We start from the raw sequence: 25,585 nt of genomic DNA, 5'->3' as shown, positions 1-25,585 counted from the left end.
TAAAGGAATTGCTAAGGTCAGTTTTAAGACACCATCTAATATGAACTTATCCACCAAGATGCAGAACTAAAGCCACATGCACACTAACGCAACATTGATGACGCTCCTCAGTGAGTGACATAGCACAGAGCTCATAGCCAAGACAACAGATGGCTCAGGTGGCTTTACACCCTGTTAGTGCCCTGCTCTGTGTTGGATCCCCTAAAAGATGAAGATGACACTAAATTACAGCTTCTCTGAAATTTTAGCAGTGAATGTTATGTCCTCATCAGATACATCACATCTCTTGTCCTGCTCTCCTTAGTGTCTCTCCTCTGCTTACTATCTGTGACAGCTCTTCTAGACAACTACGCAGAAAGGTTTTTCAGTACCCACTGTGATTCAGTTTTTTAATTAGACCAATTAAATAATTTTTCTATACCAGTCCTGCCTCATTCAGCCTATAGATTAGCTATATTTATAAAGCAAATAATTTCCTTTATTCTCTGCATTTTTATGTGAACAAAGCTGATGTTTACACTATTACCGATTCATTCATCATCACTACCAATTATTTCCTAATATTTAGGAACTGCAGATACGAACCAGAAAACTTTCTAAAAATCTAGACTGAAAAGACAACCCATGTTCCCTCTAAGGCTAAAGACAATGAACAGACAGATACGGAGGATAAGACAAACAGAAAACAAAGCTTGTCTATGCTGTAGATCAAAGGGGTAACATGGAAAACTGAAGAAGGGCTCTGCTGGAAACAGTGGAACTCACAATGATGCATTTCTGTATCTCTCTTTGCACCTCTTGGCCAATTCTGCATAGCTTAATCCAGTCCTATATCTTGCTATAAATGTCTGTCTGACTCTGTGACAATGTGCTATAAGAAAAATCTGTACACTGGAGACTGGGAAAAGGAATCTGAATTCAGTGCAGGGGTTTACCTGATAAGAAGTAAATAAATATGGAACATAAAAAAAAAAAAAAGAAAAAAAGGAAAAAAAACTTTTCTTCATGAACATCAGCCTTCCCAACCAATAAAGGCTTCATCCCTCAAGGTGCAAATTACCTAGGCTCTGCTCCATAGAATCATATAATCATTTATGTTGAAAAAGACCTTTAACATCACCAAGTCCAACTGTAAACCTAACACTGCCAAGTCCACTACTAAACCATAACCATAAGCACCACATCTCCACATCTTTTAAATTCCTCCAGGGATGGTGACGCAAACACTTCTCTGAGCAGCCTGTTCCAATGCTGGACAACCCTTTTGGTGAACAATTTTTTCCTAATATCCAGTTTAAACCTCCCCTGGCACATTCTTGAGGTAATGTTCTCTTGTCCTACCACTTGTTCCTTTAGAAAAGACACGGCCACCCGCCTCGCTACAACCTCCTTTCAGGTAGTTGTAGAGTGATAAGGTCTCCCATCAGCCTCCTTTTCTCCAGACTAAACAACCCCAGTTCCCTCAGCCACTCTTCATAGGACTTGAGGTCTCTAGACCCTTCACCAGCTTCGCTGCTCTTCTTCAGACATGCTCCAGCATCTCAATGTCTCTCTTGTAGTGAGGGGCCCAAAACTGAACACAGTATTTGATGTGCAGGCCCACCAGTGCCAAGTACCTGAAGACAATCGCTCCTCTAGTCCTGCTGGCCACTCACTTCCCTAGTCCTGCTGGCCACACTGTTTCTGATACAGGCCAGGCTGCTGTTGGCCTTCTTGGCCACCTGGTCACACTGCCCTCTCATACTCGGCTTATTCCCTTTCTCTTGATTTTAAATATTTGAATGATCACATCAGGATTACTCACATCCTTAGCTTCAAGCTGTGGACACAGAACTCAGAAATCCCATTTTCTTTATCACTGGACAAGTTAATCAACAGTGTAGCATTTCCTGGTTTCTGAATTCTTCAATTTGAAAACTGCCTGCACACATACTTTAAATGAAATTATGGGTTTCTGTCAGCTAATGGAAAGGCCACTCAAAGCAGGGTGTGATGGTATAAGACACTCACAGTTGTGGACACTACAGGCTGTTGGCAGATGGACAGACCAGCTACAAACATTGGCAGTGGAAAGGGTGAGCTGTGCAGAGCAGCTGAACCTCTGTCAGGCATGCCAGAGAAGGACACAATTCAAAGGAGAAGATACATGGAAGATAATAAAGATGTGTCCTTCTTTATCAGCCTTTTTATGCTGGATTTTGTATGGAAACACTGCCTACAGCACTGAGATTGAACCAGCAGTCTGAGTTGGGCTTGGCTGGAAGGGTACTTCTCTACAATACTTTAAAGCTTAGTACTGCAAACTGCAGTGGTGGGTACATGGCCTGGATCAGGAAAAAAATTAATTTTAGCCTGATTTGTCACCTTCACAATATGAGTAAGGTATGTATACAGCAAATAAGTAACACAGCTTTGGGAAGAAACTATATTCTAACAGGGATAAATAAGGCCTTGCCTTCTAGCTAGAATGATCTTTTGCCTCAAGTATTCCTTTTGCACGTAACTGTTGGCAACTCCATTTCCATTCCAGCCAGCTTTTCTCATTTTATTCTGTAGTCAGCACAGTGAAGGTGGAAAGAGGGAAATCATGAAACACACTGCCAAACCACTGAAAGGTGACTGTGAATCAATACACGACCTCTGCAGCTCAGCCACTGGTTGAGATTTGTAGTTGTGCCGATTACTCTTACTAGATTATATAGGCTTAATAAAAAAAAAAAAAAAAAAAAAAAAGGAAGATTTGAAATTAATACAACCACAATGAAAAAAAAACCAGGGGAGCAGCAGGCTTCTTTTACACTTCATAGAAGAAAAATCTTTTGATAAAAGAAAAAATAAACAGAGCTCATCTTGGATCTTGGTAAGAATATCTGCAAAGTCAAACGTGTAATGGTAAAAATTACATCATCCGTAATCTTTATACCAACTGTTTTTCTTCAAACAACAGTAACACAGAAATGCTATTTTGAGCAGAACTAGTCACTGTATTTGTTTTCCATTAGATATACAATCTAGAATGACTTCAACAGCTAGCCGGGCATAAACTTTCTTAAAACCTGTACCAGTTGCATCAGCCCTAATAAATCACTGCCTATTCTTGCTGCTCACAATATTTCAGTCTAGCTCCAGAGGAACAGACAATACTCTGAAAATCCTGACAGTAATTAACATAATTGTTACTGAAACTTGGACACAAACAAAGCAGAGAAATCCATGTTTACTCAGCATGTCCAACCTCAGGTGAATATTACATGCTTCTGAGCACATTACACTGATTTGATGAGTTTCAACTCTCAGTCATGATATAACACCTTTTCCCATTCTGTGAAAAGTCTGGCCTGTACCATATGCAGCACTGAAGAAAAAGGAAACACTGAAAATGCAGACTTGAAGACAACACTGAAAATGCAGACTTGAAGACATCACCTACTTTTTCTTACCTCTATTCCTTCCTTGTTTAAGGCATATTCGTCAAAGTTCAGAATAGCAGTCTTGATAGTCCGTGGAGGGGGCAACACAGTCAAGCCAATATTAATAGCATTGCTTCGTTTTGAGTCCAATACAATGATCTCCTGTCTCTTCCCATCTGCAGCAGTTTTCTTGGTAAAGAAGAGAACAAGAATATTATCCCTCCAGCGCGTTTTATAAAGAAAAAAGTCACTCCTTTCACTAATGACTTCCCCTATTCAAGGGTGCTGATGCTGAACGTAAATCTAATTCATTTATAGTAATCCAAAAAAGCTGAATTATTCTACCACATCCTTGCTGGTATCAGCATGAGCTGCCAGCATTTAACCAGAGAGCCGAATGCAACCTCAGATGCTGTGAAAAGCAGAGCTAACACTGCAGTTCAGGGCAGCAGTTGGTCTGAAAAAAGCCTGAAGCTGTCTGTGCTTGGCGAGAGCTCTGCCGTGCGGCAGGGCTGGCCGTTGCAGGGCTGGCGGGGCAGCAGCTGGGCAGCTGATGGGCTCCGGGGCTCAATTACCCGTTGATGCATCAACCCTGAGTGGCCACTGACCCTCTCCTGCTTGTGTGGCCATCTGGGAAACAGACTGCCGTTCCCATCTGCCCACCAGCATTCTCCTGTGTTACAAATCCACCTTAAGCACTGGCAAAGGAGCTGTAGAGGCCTTTCTAGAGACACTGGCATGGTTTTCTGACCTCTGGATGTCAGAGGAAGGGTATTCTACCTCGCTGCTCATCATACGTCCATCAAGCCCTTCATAGGTGCAGAACAACTTTTCTGCTTTTTTCAAAGTTTTATTTGAGACTAGACATAATATTTGTATCTTACCTCCAGTATATGCTACAGTATAAATAATAATGAAAGCACTAAGAACTAACAACATATGCTTTAAATTCCATTCTAGAGAAGACCCAAGAAATTTCTTTCTCTCTCTCCCCATCCTCAGAGTGACAAAATGCAAACTGACTAGGCAAAGTGACTCACAAACCACTTATATGGCATAATACAGTGTTGAACGTGGTTTTGGCTTTTACGTCCCGCACACCTCTCATTGTCTAACCGCCCCATGCTAGGTGTTTCTTCAACAACTATTTATATCATACACCAGGCAGCTGCAAGAGGAGAGGACTCCGCTCCTCGTACACAGGGCTTTTTTCTCTCTCTCCACAGACATGAACTTTGGAAACACGTTTTCTCTGTTTCCCTTTCCCTTGCCCTACCAGAGATGGGATGAGGTATGCTGTGAAGCACAGGAGCACAGGGAGAAGACTAGCACACTGATGCAAGCAAGCATAGACATGCTTCACTGTGTATAAACCCATGTTTCAGCAAGGCACAGGCTGCAGAGATGTAACTGTGACCTCCCAGGAGAGTCTGTTACCTAGACTGTGGTTAGTGGTTCTGGCAGCAGCAGGCTTAGCACAGATGCACCTCAAAGGGAAAAAGAGAGAGATCAAGCAATCCCTCTTTCAAGGCTGCAATGTGGCAGCCCACACAACTGTTCAGAACAGGGAATCATCTGTGTTGTCTACAGCAGTAGTGCCTCTTGCACCTCTTGTGGATTTGGGGGAAGCCCAGGAGGAGACTCTTACCACCCCAGTCTTGATCTGTGCTCAGGATTGCTTTTTAGACTATGAAGCTTTGCTCTCCACTTCCTTTGAGTCTGCACCACAGCCACCACCAAGTCAAAAAATGCCCTACTGCCAGGTCTATACGCTGATTCTGTGTTGGAAGAAGTGGGTCAGTCCATAATGGGAATACAGTTAGACGATTACAAAGATGCCCTTTTCTGGCATAGCTCAGTTCCTTGTCTGCACAGGAAGAGGTATGTCCACTGGTCCCAGCAGCCTGCCCAGCACATGTGCAGCACCACAGCACCTCCATCATACCAACAATGTAGTATGATACAACTGTGAAAGTAATGAGAGGGTTGGGGTTTTTTTTAAACTTAGAAATAACACTTTTGCAGTAAACAGGACAAAATTTTAGGAGAGCAAAGGCAACATTTGTTTTCAATTTTTATAAGTCTGTTCTGTCAGAACCTCTCTCATTTTAACACCTTAAAAGCATCCCTGAAGACTTCTTGAACTTTCCCTTCTTTGAGTAAGAGCGCCCTCTTTTTCTTGGGATGCTACCTGAAGGATCAGAGATGCAGCTTTTCCTTTAAAGCAGTTATTTTTACTTCCAGGGCCACTAATCACATTTTCAGGACCACAGTTAGTGGCCAAGACCACATAAAAACAAGCAGGGTTCACCAGAGACTGCGTCCTCTTGAGTCTGGATCCCACTAAGACTTTTTTAAACCACCACTTTTTACCTTGTCCCTTACAGCACAGAATTACACAGCCCCAAAGAATTTATGCAGAAGGGAAAAGGCTGGGGGAAAGGAGTTAAATTTAGACTTCCCACATGCGGTATGGGTAAGTAGGGCTCAGATCTGCATCTCTGTTTTTAGGTTCCTAAGTTTGACAAGAAAGACATATTCATTTGAGGGACATACGATGCTAACCGCTGGGATGATTGCAACAGTGCGCTTGCTCCTTTGCAATGAGTTATGAAAGACAGATGAGCTGTACAGGGAATGGAAGCAGGGAGGTATTTTCCAGAGCTATAACTGCATACAGGGTATGAAAATTTGGGGAAGTAACTCTCTTCAAAAGCAGAGGCAGAAGAGATTTAAAATCCATTCTGAGGACAATGGCTGAGTTACAAAAAAATCCTTTCCAAATGAATGAAAAGATGAAGAAAAGACAAAGATTGTACTACTATGAACTTTACTACCCTACTGCAAGGAAAATAATTCCTTTTTCTCTGCAATGAAATTGCGCATGTTTAAGTGACTGTTAAAATAAGCTAGAATTATTAATTTCTATTACAATATTAGGTGTCTTCAGACTGTGCTTTATAAGTTCACTAACAGAGAATGCCTCAACTGCCTGTGGGAACAGTGCACTGTTGTACTTGATTTTATATTTCAATGTGTCAGTATGTTACGTAAGCTCTGAATTTCTGAATATTATATTATTAAACGTAAATATAAAATTAGTTATAAAATACAAATATATCAGGTGGTATAATTTGTAGTAAACAAATGTTCCTGTAATGTATTAAAAATTGCAGTGAATTTAGATCTTTACAAGACCTAGCTGGCCAGATACTGTTGCCTCTATTGAAGGCTGGATTGTCCAGATAAGTTATTCAAAAACTGTTACCATCCCACACAAGGTGATTTGCAGTCTGATGAGCACAGAGCCTAAAACACGCCTCCTTGCTTTAATTAATACAAGAAGCAGAAATATTTGAAACAGTTTTCCAGTGGTCATATAAAGAAGTAACTATATATGAGCATCAAGTCAGAAATATCTCCTGCATCTAAACTTGCAGAACAATCTGCATCAGTAGCACAGAAAAAATGGGCAATCCCTTAATAGCGAGATGGTAGTTTTTTAATTTCTGTCTCAATTAGCAAAGATCAGCACTGGGGATTTAAAATGGAATCACTCAGCTGCAGCTGACTTTGTCTAGGATACATATATATATATATAATCTTTTTCAGAAATTCTGGTCCACATTTATCACTTGCCTTTGCATTTATTCAAATTGCAACAAATGTTTTCAAAAAGAGTATGGGCCTAGGCATGTATATACACATGCACATGAAAACATATTCCTTAATTTGTCACTCCAACTAGTTTTTATGTCTGTGGGCGTGGGATGGATCAATATGTCCTACAGGGTAGAGATGAATCAGCCAAATAATACTTTCAAATGACATGCAGAGCCAAGTGGATGGCAGAAGGGCTGAACAGCACCGCTTGATTCAGTAGTGTCTGCATGTTTTAATTTTTCTTCACAGAAGAACAAACACTTTGAAGTACTTTGCCAAAATACCTGCTTTGTTTGGTGGAGTGAGAAGGAAAGAACTTCTAGACCTGCTTGGAGAGGATACCTGATCACTCTCTTTCTATTCGCAAAGAGAATGCTGTGGTCTTCTATTCCAGAAAATAAATATTCTGCAACTAAAGGTGCTCCACGAAGTATAATCAATGTGCAAGTTGTCCAGTGTGGCATAAGTTTTCCTAAAATCAAGAATCTCCCCTCCCAGCCCCACCTCCCCAAACTCCCATATTATATCCTACAATTTAAAATCCACTTTATTTTATTGCAGTCTATTGTGTTTAATGAAAAACTTCTCATGAGCCAGGAAGTAGCTGTTTATAGCTGTGTGTTGTGGAAATCACAGTGAAGGATTAGAAACTGGAGTAAAATTGGTTACAGCTGTATGAGAGACCATAGGCACAAGATAGAGCCAAGCTCCCCCTACACACCCTGACTTTGCTTTTCCTCTCATCTTTCTGGACTGTTCCTTTTCCATGCACCTGCTTCCACCTACTGCTATGAAATCTGGAGATTTGACTTTTGATTTGTTGCTCTGCGCTCTTTTTTTCATCTGAACCAACTGAGCTGTGAGGCAGACTTTACAACATTATAGAATAAACCTGGTTTGGATTGCAGCCATTGGACAGGAGAAACTAGACACAACGGGGAATGTACTCCCTGGAACTAAACCAAGCAGTCTGGAAAAAGCGAGAGCTATCCTAATTTGAATGTAATCTTCGTACCAAACCTCAAGTCTTTTACAGATTCAGTGGTCTGCTTAATTATTCTCATCTCACTTGATCTAAGGACCACCTCCTACCCTGGAAGACTTGCTGGTATTCACCAAAAATGGCAGGAGTCTCAGAAGTCTAAGTATTCCACTATGGTACTCCTCAGTCACCACTGTCTTCTCTTCAGAGACAATGAGACTTCTATGTCTGTGTTATGGGATGATGTGGAAAGAGAGCCAAAAGTATAGCGTCTCACGCAGAGAACAGTTATTAGTCTCCAAGAGGAAAGTAGTCACCTAAATCATTCCTCAGACTTGCACTGATTTCAAAGAAACCTTCTCACTCATCTTCCAGCCAGAAGCCAAAAGCTGTGCCAAAGCATCAGGCAGGTTTGGGAAGCAAGTGTGAGGGAGGGAAAATGGCCAAAGGTAGTTTGGGAATGTGCAGGGTTAATGACTGGAAAAGTAAACAAGTCAGAATTCCAACAATTTAACGTTTTATCAAAATTTCAGGTGGGAATAAAAGATTAACAATCAGCCATTACATTACATAACAATATCCATTACAATACTGGCATTTAGCACAAAGCTGAAGTTTGGAAATGGCAGATATGTCATCATTCCACATTCAATTCAAGGAATTAACTGTTTTATGGATCTAAGAAAATGCTCTCATTCCTTCCATCTATGAACCATCTGTGACAGATTTGTATTTACAGGGAGAGAGATGAGGAGTAACACGCCACGACGTCACCAGCATTCCTTCCTCAGCAGAAAAGGAATTAGAGAGAGAAATTAATCTCAGCATTGACCAAATGAATGATCAGCTGAATGTGTTTTTAGAGCTGCCACACCATATGTTTCAGATCTACATGCATCTGTGTCACAAAAAAATTCAGCTAAGAACAGTGATTGCAGGATCTAGGCGAGCCATGTATTTATTTACCAGCTGTTTGCTCAGTAATTAATGAGGGGCTTGATTGTTCAAATTGCAGTGTTTCCACTTGGCCAAGAAGATCAAGAATGACTACTAGAAAATTCTGAGTTAATAACCCAGACAAGTGATATGGAAAACTTTTACCGTGAGACATCCAGTCTCCCCAGATTAAGAGCAAAAAATAATATACATGATACATAATATATATAACAACTTTTGCCAGCCAAAGAGAAGTAAAACATTCAAGGTATTGACTGTTTTTTATGTCACCATAAAACATATAGACATACACAGAAAACATAGAAGCAATTTTTTTTTTTTTAAGTAAGAGAGCGTCATCTTTTACTAGCATTTTAACTTGAAAAAAACATTGTTTCCCTGTTAGCAATTATTCTGCTTAGAAGAAAAAGAGTTTATGTAGCCATGAAAAACAAATGTTTGAGCTAATAACCTTTTTAATGCTACTTCAAATTCCTACTAAATTTAACTATAAAATACTTCCCCTTTGTTTTTGAGTCTAATGTTAAACAGCCATGTCACCAGCTTTTGTGAATTTATTTTATAACAATGCTCCTAAGAAAAGAGGGAATCCCAGCTACAGAGGTATTTCCTGTGCCAGCTTCTATCCTAAGATTTGGATAGCTACACTGTACAAGTTAAGGATTTAAAATAGGCCTGTTCACCAGTGTAAAACAAAAACGCAACAACCCTGCAGAGTTTAGCTGTAAACTTGGTGCAGCTGATAAATTGATCCTTCAGAACAAAGCACACATGTAGGCTTTTTGCCACAGATCCAGTTTGATATTCCAGCCTTTCTACATAACAATTAGGAAAATATTACCAAGTGAAGAACTGTCAAATACACAGATATGAGTCATCACGCTGTGACCTTCATACGAATGTAACAGAAAAGACTTCAGATTTCAATACCTAGTTCGTCACTCAGCTACGAACAACCTAATGTAAAATTTGCTGGTATTCCCCACCTGAAGTGATATCCCAAAACCGCCAGACCCGAGATAAGATGGCAGCTTGGCATGTACACCACCCTAGCCTCATCTCCTAGTTTCAGGTCATGGAATATCTTCCGTCATAGGCCAAGCATCACACATCCAGTAATTTCCACTGTTTTCACATAAACAACATAAATCACCTAGATCTAAGTCAGAATGAATACCAATGCAATAGCAAAATTATAGCAAGCTGAATATGAGCTGTACCTTTGTGACAGGCAGTTCCTTGGATTTAGACTCAAAGAGATGCTCCAGTTTGGAAGTGTCCACCTTAATGGGTTCCAGTTTCGACCACAGGAATTCTCTGCAGCGTTTGTTGTTTTTACACTGCCACTCAAACGGCCGTACCTCATTCCAAAACAGACGGATGGTTTTCTTCTTCTTTATAAATGCTGGCTGACCCCTAGAAACCTGGGGTGACCCTAAACCCTGAGGAGTGCTGAACAGTGGAGGAGGAGCCAATAAATTAGCGGAGGGTGGAGGTGGAGGTGGACATCCAAACAGTGGGGGAGGTGGTGGAGGAGGCAAACCAAGAAAAGAAGGTGGAGGTGGAGGAGGGGGAACAAGGGAGTCCCCAGGACCCATATCCATGTCCAACACATCTACATCATCCTCCTCCCCCAAGTCTGTAAAATCCATGTCTTTGATTTTAAGTTCCCTAGGATTAGCCATGAGCTGATCCCAGATGTAGTCAGATTCTGTCTTTGGCTGTGCTGGTGTTTTCTCGGGGACCTGTTCACTGATTTCATCTTCAGGCACAGCTGTCCCCTTGGCCAGCTCACCACTGTTAAATTTTTCCGCAAAGGCTTTCACACTGCCTTGGTTGTCCAGATTTCCGATCTCCATCTTTTTGACACTTTCATCTTTGGCCTGCTTTGTGGCCTGAAGTATAGAGATCCTACTGGCTAGGCTAGTGAGTGACTCCTCGCTTTCCTCCATCTCCTTCTTTTCCTCCTTCGCCTCCAGCTCCTTCTCCTCTTCATCCTTGGGCTTTTTGTTATGCGCATACAACATGTCCAGCATAAAACGCTTGTTGTTGAGGATGTTGCTGCACTGCTCATTCACACCAGCATCCTGAATGGTCTGTGACCATGGACCTGCAATCACACACACACAGATGGGAACAGTCAAGAAGAGGGAGCCAGAGCACCAAGAACACTCTTCAACCCACCAGAAAAAAAAAACAGTTGGGAGCACATGCACAACTACTCTGAAACTGGGCAAGCAGTAGCTTTGAAAATTTCGAAATAAGTGACAGTGCTGATGTACAGCCCAATCTTGATGGGCTGGAAGTATTTCTCAAAGAAGGAGCGGGAGCAGAAAATAATCAGTGTATCTCAGGGAGGACTACATAACTGTCAGGATATCAAGGTTCAGGTTTCTCCTGAAATCTGTCAGGTTTCACTTTGTACTTACTACCCCAACTCATTTTATACAGTGCACAAATGCTCAGAACCTTTAGTAATCCAGAATTGGGCTTAAATATCATGACAATGGCACAAATTAGGTCATACTTTTCACCTGGCCATAAACTGGAACAACTCCAGGAAAACTTCCTTATAAAAGCAAACTTCCTTGCCTGATGCCAAGGTCAACATGTAACTGCTTCATCCTTCTCCTCCTCCTTCCTACCTGCTGGCTAGGGGAGGACAGCTTTCACATCTGCCTGTTCTTCAGGCCCCCCGGCTGGTACCTAGCCCATCTTCACGACACAGACTATTTGAATACCAGAGCAGACTGCATGCCCTGGGTACAGCTCTCTGGGCAACTCAGTGAATATAAGCATAAGCAAGACTTTTAAAGTTATTCCTAGGAATATGAGCACCTTTATAAAAGATTTTTGAGAATGCTGCTCATCAAGCACTGTTACCCTCCCTGTAATATATGACGACATTGAAAGCCTAATGGCTTTCTTCCCACATCACAATCATTTAACATGTCACTGTAATGAAGCTTCATCTTTCTGACTACTGCTTTTCTCAATAATAATCTGCAAAACATCATGATTGAGATAGCACCATAAGTAACAACCTATGGCAGTCAAATTGTAAAAATGAATAATGCCAGCATCTCTTTGACTACATTTCCCTGAATATAATACTGCTAACCAATGTGGATAACGTGTCTAAAAATTAAGGCACTTTTTTTTCTAATGGGCATCAGATGAAGTGATTAAACATGGACAAAGATAATTCTTCACACTTACTGTATTTCCTGTATGGAAGTCCTTCTGTTCCCCACAGTCTTTATAAATTTTATTAGCATATTTTTTTATAAATTTTATTTCTTAAACACATTTTATTTGGATTGCTAGCCTACCTTCCTTTTGTCCCCTTGTGGTTAAAGGTTTTCTTTTATACCTGTCAGTTGCCTTTTCTCTTAAACTTCCATTTTATCTTGGTTTCTCCCCTTATGCTCCCACCTTTTTCAATACTTTAGAGTTTTAAACATCTTTTACATCTTCCTTCATCAATGGAGTTGCTTTCTTACCATGACAACTAGCCCTGTACTCTGAGAAGGCATCCCCTTGGTGAGATCCACATCCAGGGCCCAACAATTCCACCCCCCCACACCTTTAAAAGAATGTATTTAACAATACATTAAAACGTAGGATGGGCTTCACAGCACAAAGTGTATGGACAGCAATGACTCTCACCTTGATTCAGATCAACCTCTAAACCACATTTTAAAATGAGTCCAGAGCTTTGACCCCAGACAAAAGAAAGACTTTTTTTTCAGCAATGGATACAACCTCCAAAACTTCTTCCTTCTACTTTCCTGCAGGAGGCTTGACTGTTTCCATCAGCTGTTTATTTTTCTTGAGACTTTGTCCACAGGATTGCTTTCTCACCAAGACTCATCACCTGAGGTAATCTCAGATTTGTCTCTGAGGTACTTTCACTAGACAACATGACTAGACAGCTCCTTCCCCACACCACAGATTTTACCCAGAGCCCCCAGAGGACTTCCCCCTACTCCCAGCCTCTCCTTCAAAGATGTTCAAGATTGCTCCTCGGAACCCTCCTACAAATCCCACATGAACTACCTGCTCTCAGTTTCACTAGCTGGGATCCTCCAGGATTTAGTCCCCTTGCAAAACTGCTCATCAAAATTCCACCAGACATAATCTCTAATCTGGGCTCCTCAAGTCTGCCTCAATCTGCCCTAGCTGATCAAAGATTATTGCTGTGAAGACTCTTCCTACCTTGGTGGCCTCTTCTGCCCTCCTCTCCACAGGTAAAGCTTTGAAACACCATTGGGGAAGCAAGAATTGTTTTTTTTGGATGGCTAATAAAAGAAGAGCCAGGACCAAAGTCTTTATTCCTTTGTCCTTAATGCACCTGGGCAGGACCAATGGGTGACCTCATAAATGGCAAACCACTTGTTGGGAATGTGAGAACTGCTGGATAAAGTGCTCTCGTTTGCCTTCTGAATCTCCTCACCTACTAGAGAGCAAACAACTCACTACATGAGTTGTCCTACACAGCACACCCTAATAAATCTTTGGTCTACTGGTAATGTAGGTCAATTTTAAGATCTTGATTTTTCGATAACAGGGTACCTTTCTTAGCTTTTATCAAAAAGTACATAAGCACTTTAAAACTAGAGCGGTAATAGGCTGGTAACAGTCAAGGTGAGGGAAAAAAACCTGTAACCTGTTCTCCCTTACTTGTACTTGGACTATCTTGGACTATGTCACAATGTAATGACATCCTTTACCTGTCATACCTCCCCTCTCTTTCCTACATATATAACCATCTACATTCTTTAAGAGTACAATAGCATTCTAAGTAACTCAGTCTTGGTGCTGGTTGAAAAGAAGATAGCTCTTAAATTTAGAATAAAATTAACTTAATGCTTGACAGAAAAAAAAAAGTGTGAGGGTTTAAACATGAACAATATCATCTGACAGTTTATCTCTGCAAGTTAATCCTTGTGATTTAGAGTTACCCCTCTTCTTTCAAGAAAGACCAAGGCTATTTCACACTGTGAAGCAATTCTTGTTTTCTTGTGTAGAATTTAGAATACTTTGGAGAATGCAATCCACTGTTCAGCCCTAGAAAAACTTAGGAACGAAATGCCCTAATTACATTACATCCCTTTACCTCCTTATAAAAAAGGGGAAAAGAGTAATTAACAAAGGTCAAAATCTGCCTTTTACTCCCTCCCTGCCTGGGCTGCGTGATAAGCTCTGGTTGTCATTATCTCTCCAGGCAGAAAAATGTTTCTTAAGGTGTTTTCCAGGCTGGCCCTTTACAGCTGTCTGGTGGCATATCTGACCAGAACCACTGGTCACTACAGAACTAGTCTTTTCCAGACAAGGTCTATTTCATGTGCCTCTTCCACATGAACAAAAGATGGCCACAGCCCAGACCTATCTTCCATAGCTCCTGTGTGTCACTCTGCTTTCTGAAGCCTAACCAAGACAGGAGAAATGGAGGGAAGGAAAAACTTCCCAGCCCTCTTTGCTCTTTCTCTTCCACTAGAAGGATGAGAAAAGGTATCTGAAATCTCACGAGAAATCATGTGAGCATGGCCCCTTGTCTCACTGTTTTATGTGTAGAAAATTCAGATAAATTCCCTGGAAGCTAGAGGTGCAAGTCGCTGCAACATGGTGATTCAATAGTTAATACATTAATCTTAGTGGAAGAAAATGGTCTCGAATCAAAGGAAACCTCATTTCATCAAGGCCTTACTGTCCCTCAAATACAGAAACCGATCAAAGTCTGTGGATTTCCAAGCAGAGGGTAGACCAGACTTGGCCGTGGTAAGAAAGTCTGAGATAGGACCAAAGGGTTTGTTAGCTAATTAACACAAAAACAGAGCTGCTAATTTAACATTTTTTCCACCAGAAACCCTTCATTATTGAAAAAGCTTCACTTTACCAGTTTCATTGTCACTGGTTAACTTGTCCTCTCTCTCTTCCCTCTCTAAAGTGCTGCTTGCTGAGGATATGCTGGATGCAGAGCAGTTGTCTTTTTCATTCACTTCCTCATTCTGCCTCTCTTTTTCACTGAGTATTGCACTTTCTTCTGGCTCTCTCTCTGGTCCTTGCTCCACCTCACTCTTTGGTCCCACCTCTGTAGCCTCTATTTCCTTGGGTGTCTCCGTTCCCTGCTCGGCCTCAGCCTCAGCCTCCTGCTCTGGTTCTGGTTCTGTCTCTGTCTCTGGTTCAGGTTCACTGGCACTCACTGGTGGAGAGAACAATGGGAGAAAGAGATTCACTTAACAATGGAGTCATCTCAGGCTCACCCCTCTAAACGAGAGTGATGAGAAAGTTGTACGAGTGCCTTACAGAAAGAAAATAAAAAGCAAGTCCACAGCATGCTGAACATTAGGAGCAACAGACTGATGAATGTTGTGCGACGACAGTGTTGCACGTGAGAGTGGCCTGCAAATCCCCTCGCTTGCTGTCTGGAGCCAACCCACTGTTTTTATACATACTTCCACAGCTGGAGTGTTGAACTCACATAAGGATTTGCACCAGCAGAAAACGGGCATCCCACTTGCACGTGACATTGACAACTTAGTGCCTAGAAAGAGCCACGAAAGAAGAGATCTTTTAAAAAACAAAGAGGAGGGAAATTGTGGCTTTTGGCTGAATTTTCTTTGGGTTCTGGAAGAATTCTTTTTTCACCTGAAGAGGAACACTTCAACGAAAAAATGCAAATATTAGTTTTATTAACACAGTTGAATGGCACAGTCTGGAAGTAGCACTGTCACACATTTGGCTAATGAAAAACATTATTTTAATGTACATTTATTTCAGAATAGCCACATGAAAACTGAACAGAGTTTCCAACTGCTTGGCATATGGCACAAATTTAGTTTCCATGCATGGAAACTATGTATATGGCATACAATGAGCTTTTTTATCAGCTGGCACACAGCAAACACTGTTGATTTCTTCTTCCCTGCTTTATCACTGACTGCAAAGTTCGTTCATTCACCTTTAGGTCTTTTAGCTGTAACAGCACATTTTTCACATGCAAATATTCTCTGCATGCTTCAAAGAAACTGAAGAGCATCCACACATATTCACATCAAGCAGCTCACAATTTTCTGAAAACTGAAATGGCCATGCAAGAGTGATGAAAACGGGCATGCATGTTAGTTCTGCATTCTCTCCAAACTCCCCCCCTACTCTATCTTGCAGGGTGGCTGAACTACAATGACCAAGTCATACTTGTTTTTTCCCCTCTGTTAACTACTTTTCATTACAATATTGCAAAAGAGCCTTCTGGACTTGTCATGGTTTTTGGACTGCATGATATACGACGAGACTTTCTTCAATAACTACACGAATCTTTGAAGGAAAATTAGTATCACACTGGAATACAAGCCAAACATTTCAGTCCTCTAGGAAGCAGGCAAATGGATTTATCCTGAGAAAGTATAAGCCAAAATAATGAAGGTCACAATGTTTTCCTAAGACTGTTTCATGTTGTGTGCCTATCCTATTTTCTGAGACACCCATATAAAGAATAATGATTTCTAACAATGATTGTGCCTATCTTTACAATAACAAATGTGCTTTTAAACTAGCTTTCAGTAATGCATCTTCAGTACCACACTATTCCACTCAATTTAATATAATTTAAGCGTATAAAGCTGCAAATCGTTTTTTGCCACTAATTTAATTATAACTAAGCTTCTATGCTTCCATAATTGATTTTAAATGTGTAGTTAGTTACATAACTAGACATGCATATATAATGCATATATAAAAAAGAAATGTAATATGTTTAATAGATAGTCCATGCACACTCAAACCCCTCTAAGATGTTTTAAAACACTCTCAACTAGAAGCTTACCTTTCTCCCTCTTCTACATCGCGCGCATTTAAAAGTCTAAACTCAGAGCAGCTCTGCGCATGCCTCGTCTCTCTAAATATATCTTACCTATGGCTGTACCCTGGGCACTGCCTCAGAAAAAATCAAAATTTTAGACAGCTTGCAAGAACAAGTTGGCAGACACTGTATCCCAGTGGTGTGTTTCTGACCACAGCTGTCAGTGTGTAGGTATAGCACAAGAACATTTTAAAGTCAAGCCAAGATTTGAATATAATTGAGATGCAAGCTTAGGAATCCTTCAGGAGATCCTGGAACTAACATGGCACTGTAGCAAGAAAGACTGAGCTTGCCATGCTGCAATGGTCTGTATACACAAATGGCATCAATGCATCCTTGAATAATCATAGTTTTGCATGAATGTTAGATGTTGCTCTCTAAAAACAAAAGCTGTCATGCAACAACCAAAAAGGTTAACTCCAACAGCTCAGGTGGAGAAAGAAGCTGACTAAAGCATGGCCATGACTGCTAATGCTAATGCTAATGCTTTGTTGTCATGAAGCTACGCTGAAGATTCAATAGGATAAAGTCAAGGGAGACATAAGAAATGGTTGAGAAAACGAGAACGTTCAAAAGAATTCTGGATTCTATTCACACCAGAAATATTCCACACATACCAGAAAGATGCAGCATCTTACCAGAATCTAATATACAACAAGGAATAAGCACCAAGATACTGACACAGGCTGCTCTTTTGAGTTCAAGGAGTATCAAAAACTTAAGCACTTCTAGAAAAAAACAGGGATATGTTGACACTCATTTTGACAGTCTTTCTCTCTTTTGGGATCAGGTCATACAAACCAACCATAACCCAAATAACTTGCAAATAATGAGCTAAGTCCAGTGGTGACTCCCTTAAAAAGCAGTTCAAAAATGAGATCTGTCAGGAAACACTAGCAGGAGAACAAAGCCAGCAAGCTAGATGTGTGCCCATCATTTGCCATTCCATTGTGTAATCCATTAGGCTGATATTAGTGAGAACTTTTAACAATGTCAAAAAATACAATTCTCAGTGAATGCTTGGTGGTGGTCTGTTTGAAATGAGCTGGAACTTTCAGTCCTGTATCTACTGGATCAATTTTCACACCAGAAAAAACACTACTCTAAGTGGCAATCTTGCAGGCAGCAACAGAGTTAAATAACAGACCAGACTCTGTTCCCTGTCTTCAGACTGCTGCTGGTGGAGAGTGCAAAGACTCAGGGAAGCAAAGCAAGGTCATATCAAAATGCATCACCAGCAAATAAGGTATTCCTGAGACATTAAGAATGTGATGCCAGTATAAACAACTTTTTTTTTTTTTTTTTTTTAAACCCAGTTCTTACACATATACAGTTCTTAAAACCTACAGTGAGACTGTCAGATTCAGGTAGTCTCTTTTCACTTGCATATGCTATTTTTCACACTTCTCTCAAGGCTTTACTGCCCCCCACCCTTTAAAACAAAAGAGTGAATTGAGGTCTTTAAATGAGCAGAAGTTTTACTTGCAATTGGATTACTCAAGAGTATTTTAAGGACTAATTTTGAGTCATATGCCCACTTCTTTTTCTGCCAGAACTTAATATCTAAAAATGTATTATTGGAAAAAAATGCACAGAGTTCTTGGAAGAATGAAATCTCCCAAAGAAGCTGTGTACCCTCATCGCTAAAAGAGACAGTAGAAAGGTCCTTCAATGAATGTGTAAAGATTTTGTCATTTTGAGAGATGGTTTCGTCTTCTGAAATATTCAGAACTTGGCCACGTAAAGCCCTAGCAACCTGGATCTGCTATGATCTGACCAGATGTTGGCGATGGCCCTCTTTTGAGTGAGAAGTTAGACAGGACAGCAAGATGCTCCCTGATGGAAAAACATGACTATGAACTTGTAATGTTATAGAGGGACATGGAGGGAAACAACTTCTCTTTCAGTATTCAACTATAAAACTCTGAAGCAGACATAAAATGTCATATCTTTAGTACCTGCTGGTAAGACGTCAACCCCCCCAGTCCTAAAAGTCCTCAAAGAGAACAATCATCCCTCCCGGTCCACATCTAATCCCCTGCCAGAGTAACAGATCAGGCAACCACACCTTCATCTATTTTCCCCACTCTCTACCTGAAGCTGTGACATACAAACATTAAGTGTCTCTTGAGGATGCACACAGTAAGTCTGAAGCCAGCTACACCCACCCAGGCCCTCTTGGTTCAATGTTTGGGCATTAATTAAAGTCTTGGTTGTTATCTCCCTTCAGTTTCCCCAGCACAGGATTCCTCTTTCTGTGATCTTTCCCTCTTTCTCTGCCTCCACACCAATCTTTTTTTCCCATTCCTTGTGATAGTAAAAACTACTAGCACAGAGTAATCACCAGCAGGGAACTTGTTCTTCCTTCATCAAGTCAGAAATGATCTTTCTTTGTCCCTCACCCCAGTTCCTCCTCTGACTTTCTATGCCATGCTTCCTTTGGCTCTACAACTGGGGCTGCAATGGCCTCGCTGCGCCCTCAAGCTCTGGTACTTCTCCATCTGCTGAGGTGCTTTCACCAGTCATACTTTAGGCAGTATTTGAACCTTTCTCAGCTACTAATATGTTCAGGAGGTTTCCTACTGTCCACGATGTGCACTTGGGTTGGCCTGCTTACTTCCTCAAGTGCTAAAAAAGCTCAGAGGAGGGTTCATCTCCAACTCCATTGTGGACTGACTTCAGAGATGTCTTGGTTATTGTTGCTCTCCTTTACTGCACATGTGCACGTCATAAAATATTCTCCACTGAAATTAAAAAAGAGGAAGTAGCTGCTCTGAAAAAAAAGATTATGTTCCTTTTTGCAGCTATGGGACTGCCTTCATTTCCTCTGAATGCCATACCCCAAGTTTTACAAGAGTAACTCTTACAAGACTTGATTACTTCAGTGGAACAAATTGTTTTATACGAGAAAACACTTCAGCTCAGGAAGTCCAGATTTTTGTATTGGGTAAAGATACTGAGACGTTTCACAGCATGGGACAAAGGTCCACAGACAAATTCCATTTCCTTCTTAAGCCCAGTAGATATTGTTCGTCCAGAGGATACTTCAGCACTAATGGCATAAAATACATCTGACTCCAGAAGTCACTTATTGCTTTGCTAGTAGAGCAACACACTTTTCATCTGACTTCAGGTTCTGAATTCTGCAGATGAACATCACACACCCGTTAACGCTCTCCTTGCAGAGTCTTTTGAGGGTCCCATGCACAGAACCAGGGAAGTATTTTCCTTCTGCAGTTTTGTCCTTGCTTGAGAAGACGGTGACCCCTGTGTTCAAAGCAACTGCTTGGGGTGCAAGTAATCTGGGTTCTGTCTTATGGCTCTATTTCAGCTTTCCTACAACTGGCTTAAGTAAGTTAATACCTCAGTTTCTCTGTCTATTAAGTGGAACTCTTAACATTTCCCAAGTAAAAGTTGAGATTTTAATTCATTATGGAGCATAAGGAACTAAGATAATAGTCTAGAGGCCATGGCACAAAATCTATAAATGTCTGCCAGCTGTTGAGTGACATCCAATAATGTGGCCATCTCCAGATGAGAGACCATGCTCGGCCCACATGCTCATTACTTCATGTGACCTTTCCAATGCCTTTGGGAGGCCTGAAACAGCAATCCTTCCTCACGCACAGCTCCCACTGAAGTACACAGATTTCAGACCCCTGTTCTGGTGCAGTCCTGGCCATCTGCCTGCAGCTGCCCTTGGCTGGAGGCTTACCCTGCCCCATCCATATGTTCTCTCCTTGCAGTCCATTTGCCAGGCTTCCACGTGCTGTCCTCTGATACCTACTGATATTTCCAGGAGTTTACTTAGTAGAGATGTCCTGCCTACCCACATGTTGATAGCTTTGCCATATTCTGGCTGCCTTAAGTTGCCCTGTACACCTGCTCTAAATGTATTCTCCAAACGGATTGTATTGCTTCGTTTCATGCCACAATTTTTTTTGAATGCTTCCAGGAGAAATGTGTTTAAATAATCACCATAAAAGAGATACTTGCTCCCTACCCAGCTCTGAAATCCTAATGGTGGAAAATCACAGCTTATTTGCTCTAAAAGCAATATTGCACTAAAAGAAAAAAAAAAAAAAAAGTATCTGGATGCTTCTGAATATTAGTGTTACAGGAAAATATCCATGTTTTTTAAATTCAAATGATTCCACTGAGACTTTTAAGGTGCCAGACAAGAAAACTGGGAATATAATTGGAAAAAGATAAAAACCTAAATTAAAAAAACTTAATCTACTTAGTATGGTGGGAATAAACATAAGCAACACTCAGTATTTGTAACTTTTTTCTTGCTTTATAGCATGCTACCAGCCATAACACTCAATAAAACCAAGCAGTGCAAGTTACAAATGCATTAATCACCAATAGCATTTAGCAGGAAATCAAAGAAAATAAAAATGAATGATGGTGATAATTCACCCTCAACATGCATTCTAGCTCCTAATGTTAATGCAATATCATGTGGTGCAAATATAAATCTGTACAGTGGGTGTTTTTCTGAGGACTGAAAGAGGGGTAAATTATGCAAGTGGCACAATGACGTGCACACACAAAAAATATTGCTCTGTATACCAATAAATTATATAACAGCAAACCAACCATGCAAACACTAATTATACTTTGCTTTTTTACTAATTGCCTGTGGTCTCTTTTAAGTCCTCTACTACTTGTGCTACAATTTTAAGAGTTTTTGTTGGTGTTAAAAATAACCAACCCACCCTCCCTGCCTTCAATTCAAGACCTTTTCTGTTTGTCCCATTCAGTCTGCGCTCAGCTGGAAGGTTATTATAATCTTGGCATTCATCTGTTGCATTTCTTTCAGAGAATCCACATAAGCAAAATCTGTTGGCAGGAATATTGTTGGTTTAGTATTCAGTAACTTCTAATATACAAGAAACATGATGCTAAAATTAAGACCCTCTGTATCCTGTATTTTCCAATTATTCCATTCTAATAGCAACAGACAATGACAATATAAATCATAGCAACAATTAGCAGCATATTCTTTGCTTGAATAGACTAGAAGACATCCAAATCTATGGAAAAAAAGAAAAAATTTAGGAAGACAGCATGAAACAATGTGATAAGACCCTTTACTTTGGCACCTCAGAGGTTATCTTCTTGCACTCATGCATCAAAAATCACTGCTAGCCTGAGAGAAACTGTGATAAAACCACCGCTCTTTCCCCTGCCCTCCTTTCCACTTACCTTCTGAGGGCTGAGGGGTCCCACAAGGGGTGGAAGGGGTCTTCAGCTCTTCCTGGGACTCAGTGGATGCTGAGCTGATGCACTTGGGTACAGGTGAGGATGGGGATGAAGGAGATCTCAGGTTCAAGGACAGCTCACTTCTGCCTCGGCTTACACTTCGACTCTTCAGCTCCTTCTCATACTCCTCTGCTGCCAACCTCTCCAAGTATTTGTATCTGAAAGTTAAATTCCAGAGGGTTTCCGTAAAGAAAAAGAAGTCTGTGGCTGATGCTTGTTTATGGATGAAACACCTGCAGAGAATGAGCTGACTTCCTGACACAAGGGGTACAGCACTAAACTCCCTGCTTGGTCAATCTGCCAAAAAAACGCACACTAAAGCAAAGACTATTGCCCTGAAAAATGTTAAATTGCTCATCACAAAAAAAAGCAAATCCCAGCAGAGTTAAAGAGTCCTTAGATATAGTATTGTGTCTGCATAGTCCTTCTCCTTTTGGAAGCATTTGTCTGTCCTCCTTTTCACCGTCCTCCTTCACCTCCTCCTCCTCCCAGCCCTCCCTCTCCCAAAACTAAAACGGCACGGAAAAAAAAAAAAAAAAAAAAAAAAGAAAAAAAACCCCTCCAAAGCCAGAGCCCCTTAATACAGATACAAATAGCCAAAGTCTGAGACTTGCTGCAAGGAGGGGAAAATGGTTCAGTGCAGCAGACAAAAACAGATCTCCCTGAAAATAAAATTAATAATAAATGTTTGTATTGACTATCTGAAGTCTCTGAACCTGCTTCTATTTGCTCTGAGAGCAATGCACTGGAATTTACTTTGTTCTCTCCAGAGTCTACAATGGAAAGTTTTTTTTTTTTAATTCTAAAAAATTTCTCTGCCGGACTCAGACATCCAATAGCTTGGACCTGACGTCACATGTAGTTTATTCATCAAAGTCACTTTAAAAGAACAAAGATACATCTGTTTTGCATTTTAGGCAGGCAGAACTCGCTAACTGTTTATTAAGACCAGCTACCAATCATATTCCTCATAGTGTGCTTTATACATTTCGACCAAAATAACTTTGAAATATGTGCCTCTTCCAGATGTCTGCTAATTTTATCCACCATTATTTGCTAAGGAATAAATTTATGAATACAGTTGGATCAGTCTTTAGGCTGTCTTACCCACAAGTGAACTGTTAAAAAGGTTAATCAAGATTACTACTTATGTCCCCAAAACACTGTGGTCATCCTCCTATAAACCACTGTTGTAAACAGTTCGTAACAGGGAACACCTCTCCTCCCCCCTTCTGCTTCACTGACAGCCTGAATTAGTGTACAAGGGTGCATTAAAAGCAGGCAGGGTAAAAAAGTCAGCCATATGTGGCAACAAACATGCTTAGTACATATGGCAGCCACACACGCATGCACATTTGCAAACATCCATATAGAGCATAGAAATGTGTCTTTGAAGAGAAGTCCTTGTGTTTTCGGAGGCAATTTGCTTTATTGCAAACAGCAATAATGAAGAACAAACTCATTTTCTTTTATTCCTCCAGAGGTATGCGCAGGCTTTGAACAAATTCTGCAAGAAAAAGAACCCCTGCGGACTCTGGATGAAAATATACCAAGCCACATACTTGTATGCTTATAAAATAGGAACTGTTTACAGTTCTAACATGAAGCCAGTTCTCGAGAATGATTTTTGCCTTTTCAATAGAGAAAGCCTTTTTCTGGCATTAGCATAATGTTTTGTTACAGTTCGTGAAGCCAGTCTTCTTTTAACTTCGGTTGCTTACGTATTGTGCCTTCCGCCTCCCTGCAAGTAGAGCAGATGGGACTCCAGACTCATAAAGAGCCATTCAAATTGATCACTTAGCTCAAACAGGTACAGCCCAGCTGGCTGCTGCTGAGGAGGGTTTTGCAGATTGCCAACAGACTACAACAAAGATCTGTATGGATCATTCCATAATGGAGGGGAGCTACAATAGCTGTGCACTGCACAGCCAAGCAGCAAAGCACAGGACTGTCATCAAGACGTGCCTTCTCAAAATATATCTGTCCATTATATGGAAAGAAAAAAGGGAAACAGAACAGCAACTCTCATGACAGCACATCGACATAACTAGTTATCAAATGGGATGCCTAATAAGCAGATACAGCAGTTTAATTGAGAAACAAAAATAATTCAAAAATACGTTACTAACACTTCACACTTAATAGATTACATTTATTCGGGTTATTTTTTGTTTCTGCTCAGTGTCTTCACAGTGAATGAATGCCAGCATCAAAAACAAAAGGTCTCATGAAGATGAAAATCTGGAGTTGAAAGCATGAGCTACCATTCCTCTGCTGCAACTAGTTCCTCCACTACAGGACTGACACATTGCTTTGGTATACATGGCCATATTCCTTTAAATCATGGAAACTTGCAGCCATCATCATGCCTATGATAACTCTTCTCTATAGACCAAGAGCCAAAAAATTGTGGGCTATCCATTTGGTATGCCTCACGAACCTTACATTCCACTTATCAACTTCAAGTAGATAAAAATATCATTGTGAATTCTCTAGGTCTCTGAGCAATGCCCTGAGGGTGACTTAAAATGTTACGTACCAGCAAAGCCACCGGGTGTAGAGCATTTCAGCTGTAAATTACCCTGGAAAGGGCTTGTGAGCTCACCTTTGTTGGGTTACTTTTGAACTACCACTGGAAAATACTCAACCGAGCAAAGTGAAAAAGGCCTCAAATCATTGATCACCAAGAACACATGAAACGAATGGTGCTGAGTTACACTCAGATCCCTTGAAACTAGAAGAATATTTCTCCTTTACACTGAGGCTACCCCAGAGCCACTGAAAAAGTGGGTGCCTGTATTCTGGAGCTCAAGGGTGACACAATAGCACATAGAACTCTCCAAAGATTTGGCAGAATTTAGACAAAACAGTGCTTTTAACAGAGCCTTTCAAATGTGCTCACTACTATTGCCCCCTACTTTTCCAAACTGCTATGGAGGAAATGTACAATCCAGATTTTAACTAGGATTTTAGCACCTTGGGCATAGTATTTTGTTATAATCCTTGCATTCTGTTAAAACAAGTCAACATTCAACTTCTTACAGGAAACAAAACTTAATTCGTGCAAAGGTGTTTGTTAAAAAAAAAGTTACAGAAGGCCAACGTAATGGACTACTGATGTGAGACTCGCAGAAGTGTTCTCCAATATTTATGTGCTGTCAAAGCAAACATATGTCTTTCCTCTTTATAAGGAAGAACTGACAATTTAACATTTCAATTCAAAAAAGCCTAAGGATAAAGACACATTCCTAATGACCAGTGAAATTGTCTCAGTTGCACAGCAGTGATGCGCTGCTGGTGAACACCTCCCCAAAATACTCTAGTTATACTTGGTGTGTTCCCTTACAACTTGAAAGTGCTGGAGAGCTCACTTCTAATTTGTTTCAAATCTTGCTGACGAGCATGCTTGTTGTAAAAGGTTTTACTCAGCTAAGAACCATG

The 25,585-nt window shown here is 40.7% G+C and overlaps 1 protein-coding gene across 1 annotated transcript in view; it reads right to left on the bottom strand.

The window, feature by feature from the left end:
• The window catches only part of FHOD3 (formin homology 2 domain containing 3), a gene marked incomplete at its 5' end in the record, with an annotated part of 82,358 nt that overhangs the window by 51,869 nt on the left and 4,904 nt on the right, over positions 1 to 25,585 (bottom strand). The window contains 4 exons of the mRNA XM_010076901.1: positions 3,441 to 3,599; positions 10,233 to 11,122; positions 14,912 to 15,217; positions 22,088 to 22,302. Of these exons, the coding sequence (XP_010075203.1) occupies positions 3,441 to 3,599; positions 10,233 to 11,122; positions 14,912 to 15,217; positions 22,088 to 22,302 (1,570 nt within the window). The remainder of the gene's footprint in view (positions 1 to 3,440; positions 3,600 to 10,232; positions 11,123 to 14,911; positions 15,218 to 22,087; positions 22,303 to 25,585) is intronic.

This window comes from Pterocles gutturalis, unplaced genomic scaffold (assembly GCF_000699245.1).
Source record: "Pterocles gutturalis isolate BGI_N339 unplaced genomic scaffold, ASM69924v1 scaffold8463, whole genome shotgun sequence".
In the NCBI taxonomy this organism is placed as follows: domain Eukaryota; kingdom Metazoa; phylum Chordata; class Aves; order Pterocliformes; family Pteroclidae; genus Pterocles; species Pterocles gutturalis.
The sequence above is the reverse complement of the archived record's forward strand: the minus strand, read 5'-3'. Positions and strand labels throughout refer to the sequence as shown.